The sequence below is a fragment of the Prenolepis imparis genome, unplaced genomic scaffold, assembly GCF_030444845.1.
Source record: "Prenolepis imparis isolate NDT839.2.m4 unplaced genomic scaffold, iyPreImpa1.0 SCAF_12, whole genome shotgun sequence".
In the NCBI taxonomy this organism is placed as follows: Eukaryota; Metazoa; Arthropoda; class Insecta; order Hymenoptera; family Formicidae; genus Prenolepis; species Prenolepis imparis.
In genome coordinates, this window is record NW_028141170.1 from 918,925 (window position 1) to 925,436 (window position 6,512).

General features: G+C 30.5%; 3 protein-coding genes across 4 annotated transcripts; 2 read left to right on the plus strand and 1 right to left on the minus strand.

Moving 5' to 3' along the window:
* Nucleotides 1-45: 45 nt before the first annotated feature.
* Nucleotides 46-908, plus strand: Amrt (TM2 domain-containing protein 2 amaretto). Its single transcript, XM_083052448.1, has 3 exons — nucleotides 46-286; nucleotides 376-463; nucleotides 568-908. The coding sequence occupies exons 1-3, from the start codon at nucleotides 141-143 to the stop codon at nucleotides 895-897; spliced, it is 564 nt and encodes a 187-aa protein (XP_082908574.1). The 5' UTR covers nucleotides 46-140; the 3' UTR covers nucleotides 898-908.
* On the minus strand, nucleotides 902-3,317 carry Eif2bbeta (eukaryotic translation initiation factor 2B subunit beta). 2 transcript variants are annotated; one of them, XM_083052444.1, is made up of 7 exons: nucleotides 2,978-3,317; nucleotides 2,830-2,916; nucleotides 2,450-2,731; nucleotides 1,808-1,964; nucleotides 1,306-1,700; nucleotides 1,138-1,225; nucleotides 902-1,034 (listed from the first exon to the last, which is right to left on the minus strand). In XM_083052444.1, the coding sequence occupies exons 1-6, from the start codon at nucleotides 3,043-3,045 to the stop codon at nucleotides 1,153-1,155; spliced, it is 1,062 nt and encodes a 353-aa protein (XP_082908570.1). In that variant the 5' UTR covers nucleotides 3,046-3,317; the 3' UTR covers nucleotides 902-1,034; nucleotides 1,138-1,152. The 2 variants fall into 2 exon arrangements, with proteins under 2 accessions (XP_082908570.1, XP_082908571.1); XM_083052445.1 differs by lacking the exon at nucleotides 902-1,034 and adding an exon at nucleotides 1,036-1,054.
* A 995-nt stretch (nucleotides 3,318-4,312) lies between these two features.
* LOC145943587 (putative ATP-dependent RNA helicase TDRD12) lies at nucleotides 4,313-6,357 on the plus strand. The gene is made up of 4 exons (XM_083051202.1): nucleotides 4,313-4,680; nucleotides 5,312-5,436; nucleotides 5,519-5,632; nucleotides 5,750-6,357. The coding sequence occupies exons 1-4, from the start codon at nucleotides 4,538-4,540 to the stop codon at nucleotides 5,866-5,868; spliced, it is 501 nt and encodes a 166-aa protein (XP_082907328.1). The 5' UTR covers nucleotides 4,313-4,537; the 3' UTR covers nucleotides 5,869-6,357.
* The last annotated feature ends 155 nt before the right edge of the window (nucleotides 6,358-6,512 follow it).

A 6,512-nucleotide genomic window follows, 5' to 3' on the forward strand; every position in this document is an offset into this window, starting at 1 on the left:
GGGATCCTAGGAATTCTCTAAATTATAACCAATAAATGTGTACGTTTGACCAACTTTACATCATACAACACCAGCCTGAAATATTTTATCGGTTATGAATGAAATCCAATGATAGTTGTGTTTAAAATGTCAATAGCAAAATGAAATTATATCTTGCTTTTATTGTAACAATAATTTGTTCTTTATGGAATCAGAACGAAGGTTTAGTGCATGCTAGCACAAACAGAAGCACTGATCAACAATTGGAGTACAGGCCCGAGGGTCCTCTAGTTATGTGCAAATTTTTGTAAGTCTAAGCGAGTAATTTGCCATGTTTAATAATGTTAGATAAATAAATTAGGTAAATAAATAAAAAAAACACAATGATCTTTTTAGGCCTAAGGAATTTATAGAATGCGAGGACCCGGTTGATCACAAAGGGAATAAGACTGCCAAGGAAGAGACGGGTTTTGGTTGTGTCAAGGTATGATGTATATCAAATTTTCTATCCTCTGTAACATATGCATCGATTTTTTTTCCTAATACATACAATTCCACGTACGTAAGATTGCGATTTAAAAATTCTAGTTTGGAGGATCTCGTTATGAGGATGTTGAGAAAACTAAAGTATCTTGTACAGTACTGCCAGATATCGAATGTTACGGATCAAGAACATTTTTTCGTGAAGGTGTACCGTGCATAAAGTACAGCGATCATTATTTTGCAACAACTCTTTTGTATAGCATTCTGCTAGGTTTTCTTGGCATGGATCGATTTTGTCTTGGACAAACTGGGACAGCAGTAGGCAAATTATTGACATTGGGTGGTATGGGTGTATGGTGGATCGTTGACGTTATTCTACTGGTAACGAACTCTTTACAACCAGAGGATGGTAGCAACTGGAATCCATACGTATAGCATTTCAAGACTTGACGTCTTTTCTTCTTGTATATATAATTCCTAAGTCATTATAAATTTGTAAATATTGTTATAATGCACTATACTAAAGTGTCCATATCTATATTATCGCCAATACTGACTTCTTTTACATATATCTAAAAATAAATGTTGGTTTCTATTTATTTAAAAATAATGTGTTATATTTATAAATTATATTTACATATTAGATTATATTACATTAGTTTTCATAATACATACATAATTCTGAATTGTTCACAATTCATAATCGTCAGGGTGATACAATTCGCTAAGCAATCTATATATGTAAGATGGTGCATTTCCACCGCTGAAAAAAAGAAATCAAAATTAATTTTTCTTTGCTCGATTCGAAAATTGTATAAATATAATTAATTTGATTCAACTTACGTGTTCGAAATAAATAATGTGACTAGATCTGGTGGAACGTAATCGAATACAGGATTGTATGCGTGTATTTTCTCAAGTAACTGTGCATTAGCGCTGTCGATTACCCCTTGCATTGGCGAAACGTGCTTGTTGAAACCGTCCTGTTTGTATGAGCAATGATAAAGAGGCGATAGTTTATAAAGTGGTAATAAAACCATCACAGGAACGGAATAATGCTTGGCAGCTTGCGCGACTGTGTGCGTTCCTGAGATCGCTCTAAGTCCACCGTTCGCCATGACGGTATGAGTGCCGATTATGACCTTGTTAACTCGCGACATCATTGCAAAGATCGCCACGTCCGATATCAGAGTAGTCTTGATCTTCGCCTTAGCAAGATTTACTGCCATTTCGTGACCCTGTAATTATTTAATTTTTCTGTACATTTTTTGTTTTATGATTTTCTCTTAAAGCTAAGCATATAATTATATTAAATATATTATATTATATATAAACGTATAATTACGTTTAAAAACGGCCCGCCCTCGGCTACTATAACTTCGAAGGCTCTGCTACTGGCAGCCTCCTTAAAAAATTCTTCGACCAACTTCGATTTTCCAATGGTCATTATAATCTCGTTTGAATGTATATGCTTGGACGCTTGTTCTGTAATGTTTTCTAAGCTGAAAGCATATTAAAGTTTTCTTAATATAAAGAAATGATAAATAGTACTTAATAAAAGGATTATTGAAAATTTGATTTCATTAATTGGAAGCATCTTAGTCTATTATATATGCATATGATATTATCACAAAAATTTGTTTCTTGTTGCAATCTTTGCAATGACAATCACTCAACATATTATTACAAAATCTTTTAATAAAATCTTAATGAATTTTTACATTAAAATTATTTGTTAATATAAAGAGTTAGCTGAAATACCTCAATTTAACGTTACAAACTAAAAGAGTATATAATTTTTTTTTATTTTTATTGACTCTTTAAATTATAAAAACACACGATCTCGACAATGATAACTACTTATGAAGAACAAAACAATAAATTATTGGCATCGCAAAAAAAAATAATATTCAATACTTAAATATTTGAGTGTTGACAAACTATGCTAATCTTTTTTTTTAAATAGAGAGGTACAACTGTAACTCACCATGTTTCCAATTCGGTTTCAAATTCAACAGTATGCTCAAGGAGAGCAGATTTGAGAGAAGGCACCGAGGTATTGAAGTCTATTTGTTGATCACTTTCTGCAGTGAGAATCTTGTGCAAAGACTCTTGAGGGTCTGTTTCTTCTGTCTTATTTTTTAATTCCGAAATATACTCTTCTCTAATAATCTGCAGCATTCTTCTTACCATATTTCCAATAGAAGCCTCAAGAGGAAGTGCTTCGATCAAATACTTTCCATTCAGTGTGATACTGTCCATTAAATTTCTATCAAATATGATAAAGCAAAGATAAGTATTTTGTAAGAATGAGAAACATGTTATCATAATTAATAATTATTAATAGTTATACATAAAGCTCCGTACTTTGCTGTGTTCCATTCTGTATTGTTGATGATTTCCTTTAGCACGGAAATGGTAGCCATTACGATGTTATATGTACCCTTGATATCTCTGAAATGAAAATCATTCATTAGATGATTTTTCTTTTGAAATTTGGTGCGATTTCTCTTACCCATAGTGAATCTTGTTTACTAATTTCAGCACATTTTCATTGACTTTTTTCTGCGTTACGTCAATCATTTTTATCACGCTTAAGTACTTGTGTTAAATATGTAATATGTAAACTCTAAAAGATCATTAATTCAAAGAAAAAACTATTTTTCATACACAAACGTGACTTATAGTCATTAACTTTTTCTGTCAAATCAAGTAAGATAAATCAAAGATTAATATGTATTCCATAAACAAGAGAAACTTATCATAATTAATAATTGTTGTAACAATTTGTACATATTAACAATCGTTAGTAGACGAATTTCCAATATGTTATCACAACTTGAATCGAGTGAAATTCTCAGATTAAAAATGGCCGAAAAACGTGAGATTTTATGCTGTTTTTAGGCCGATATTACATTTGTCGTACGACAAACTTTTTAAGCGCATTGATTGGCTGCAGTATAGAAAATTTCTGAAGTCTCTATTTTGTAGCCAATGGCCGCGTTCAGCAGAAAAAGCAGCTTTGCAATTATATATTTACTATTTGATACGCGTATCAAGTGTACGATGTAAACCAGGCCATAGAGAAGAATTATTATCATAACGTAATAAGAATGCTTGACTGTGATTGGACGATTTGCTTACGGCCTTGCGATTACGACGATTACGACTAAAATTTTTGTACGTGCAATGGCCTTTACGCATGATTACATATGTAAGGGTGCCGTCACATGGGGCGTAACTTGCGTAAGCGTAACCAGCGGATCGCCAATCACCGAGTTATTCCGATAGAGCCCTTCGTCGAGCTCTATCGGAATAACTCGGTGATTGGCGATCCGCTGGTTACGCTTACGCAAGTTACGCCCCATGTGACGGCACCCTTACGCCCCATGTGACGGCACCCTAAGGATGCGTTCGAAAATTCTCCTCATGGGATGGAGTTGCCTTTAATTGACCAATCAGGAGCAAAGAGATTTCTTGCCCTGATTGGTCAACTGAAGACTACTTAATTTATAGATAAAATTTTTGAACGCACCTGGGTTGCGTTCGGAAACGTCACCGAGTGCATTCCCTCTCTTTCTATATCATTTCTCTCTCAGTGATATAGAAAGAGAGGGAATGCACTCGGTGACACCGCAATTCTATGCATATTGCAACAGTATATATTGAAATAACCTATGCATGATGTCGAAAAATGCATGTGATGCACAAGTAGTTCCTAAATAATGGCACCACTATACAGGGTTGCGTTCGGAAACGTCACCGAGTGCATTCCCTCTCTTTCTATATCACTGAGAGAGAAATGATATAGAAAGAGAGGGAATGCACTCGGTGACGTTTCCGAACGCAACCCTGTATAGTGGTGCCATTATTTAGGAACTACTTGTGCATCACATGCATTTTTCGACATCATGCATAGGTTATTTCAATATATACTGTTGCAATATGCATAGAATTGCGGTGTTTCCGGTGTTTCTATCTTGACCAAAGTGCCTAATTTTGATTATTTATTATTATATGAAACGTAGATATACCATCGCTTGAAATCGGTTTCTTTTAGCGAAAATTCATAGCCATGAATTGTCCGCAGCTTGTTTCCGAATACAGTACTCCAAAAATTAGTTGGTATCAAACAGATCATACAGTCACCATCCGCATTCAATTAATTGATGTACCTAATTATTATCTTCGAGTCGAGGATGATTATTTACTTTTTAGGTATATATTTGCAATAAATAATGTAAATAAAAAAGGTAAATATGCAGCATACTTATTTTTTCAGCCTTTTGGATAAACCTTTTTGGATGAAACCTTTTGGATAAAACCTAGGATTGTATGTAATTTGGTGAGTGAAATAAAAATGATAATTAAAATCATCGATCCTGCAGAAGGAGTTATAAAGCTTTTTCTTTAAAGTAATGCTTTTTAAAATTATGAAATCTATTTTATATATATATATATATAAAATAGATTTTATAATATATATATTTTATATATACATTTCATTGATATACATATATATATATATATATATATATATATGTATATCAATGAAATGTAGTGATAAATATAAATATATAGATGTACAATATAGTACAAATTAATTTTTATATAATATATAAATAACATTATATCTGCTTATATATATTTATATATAAACAAAATATTAATAAAATATTCACAATTCTTTATATAACAATTTTAATTATATTTTTATTTTACATCAAGATACAATTATATATAAAATTTTATTGATATTGGTAAGAAAATAAGCATTCTGCATATTTACCAAAAAAATATGTATGACACACTGTTGAATATCAAACTAATTTTATATCGTACATTACAGTACAAAAACAAATGATAAAAAATACTATCTCATCCTGTATTTGTTTGGACCAGTAATAGCGGAAAAAACGGTACACAGAAATGTTGGGAGGGAAATTAAAATCGATCTTACAAAAGCATTCAAATGTATATACTTAGTAATTTCTTATGTTATACATTTGTTTTCATAGAAAAGATTTATATATATATTATTTTCATACTTCAATAGGTTATCCATGGTTAAGATTGATTATTTCCAGAGAAAAGAATCCACTTATATCATATGATACAGATCATATATGTGATGCAGATAATATTCAAAAAAAGAAAATCAATTTTGAAGGTAACTACATTTTATATTTTTCATGATATTTAGCACTGTTATTTACAAATGTGCAGAAAGTTTTTTTTATTTTTTGGTTTTATATATATATGTGCTTTTTTCTTTTTTTTTTTATAGTAGGAAGAATTGAAGAGTATAAACGCCAAAATCACATACGATATATAATGCCTGTTGTGCCTTCTAGTGATGAAGAAGACTCTGAGGATGAACTGCTCGATTACTTTCGATATGCTTAATAAGCATTTTCTCTTTTTTTCTGCCATTGATAGCATAAAGAAAATAGAACAATCACTTTAATAATCACTTTTTGTAATTAAGTATATATATATAACTCTTGAATATTGGTCAAAATATGCATCATATATTTTAGAAGAATTTTTGATAAATTTTAGATTGTTTTTTCTTCAAAAACTGCGAATCGGGAATAGTAATTGTCACTCCTCTCTTTCTCTACCTCCTCTCTCTCTGTCAATTTTAAATATTTAATTTTTTAACATAACAGAATTGTATTTCAAACTATTGATTTAACTATATATCGTTGCATATTGTTTAAAATAAATATAATATATTTTCCATACTATATAAAAGCTTATTGAAATTGTTTTTATTTCCATGATTATACAAAACAATATCTTTATAACAAATATGTATATAATCCTATTGTGTATAACATAATACATATACATCGCTTACTGCATACATATAACATTACTTTTCACATATATTAAAAGTTTATCTACAAAATATATTTAGATTTTTATTTTCAAAATTGTATTTACAAAAAAAATCAAATGTCATAAAATTGGTATATCATTATCAGATACACTTTCTCAATAAAAATAATTAAATGTATTTTAATCAAAATATCTTATACAAAATA

Bases quoted from the DNA above. Each gene is read 5' to 3' on its own strand.
- LOC145943587 (XM_083051202.1), top strand. From the start codon at position 4,538: ATGAATTGTCCGCAGCTTGTTTCCGAATACAGTACTCCAAAAATTAGT. The intron at 4,681-5,311 runs GTATATATTTGC...CGTACATTACAG, and splicing joins GATGATTATTTACTTTTTAG to TACAAAAACAAATGATAAAA. The intron at 5,633-5,749 runs GTAACTACATTT...TTTTTTTTATAG, and splicing joins AAAGAAAATCAATTTTGAAG to TAGGAAGAATTGAAGAGTAT.
- Amrt (XM_083052448.1), top strand. From the start codon at position 141: ATGAAATTATATCTTGCTTTTATTGTAACAATAATTTGTTCTTTATGG. The intron at 287-375 runs GTAAGTCTAAGC...TGATCTTTTTAG, and splicing joins CTAGTTATGTGCAAATTTTT to GCCTAAGGAATTTATAGAAT. The intron at 464-567 runs GTATGATGTATA...TAAAAATTCTAG, and splicing joins CGGGTTTTGGTTGTGTCAAG to TTTGGAGGATCTCGTTATGA.
- Eif2bbeta (XM_083052444.1), bottom strand. From the start codon at position 3,045: ATGATTGACGTAACGCAGAAAAAAGTCAATGAAAATGTGCTGAAATTA. The intron at 1,965-2,449 runs GTGAGTTACAGT...ATATGCTTTCAG, and splicing joins GAAACCGAATTGGAAACATG to CTTAGAAAACATTACAGAAC. The intron at 1,226-1,305 runs GTAAGTTGAATC...TCTTTTTTTCAG, and splicing joins ACATTATTTATTTCGAACAC to CGGTGGAAATGCACCATCTT.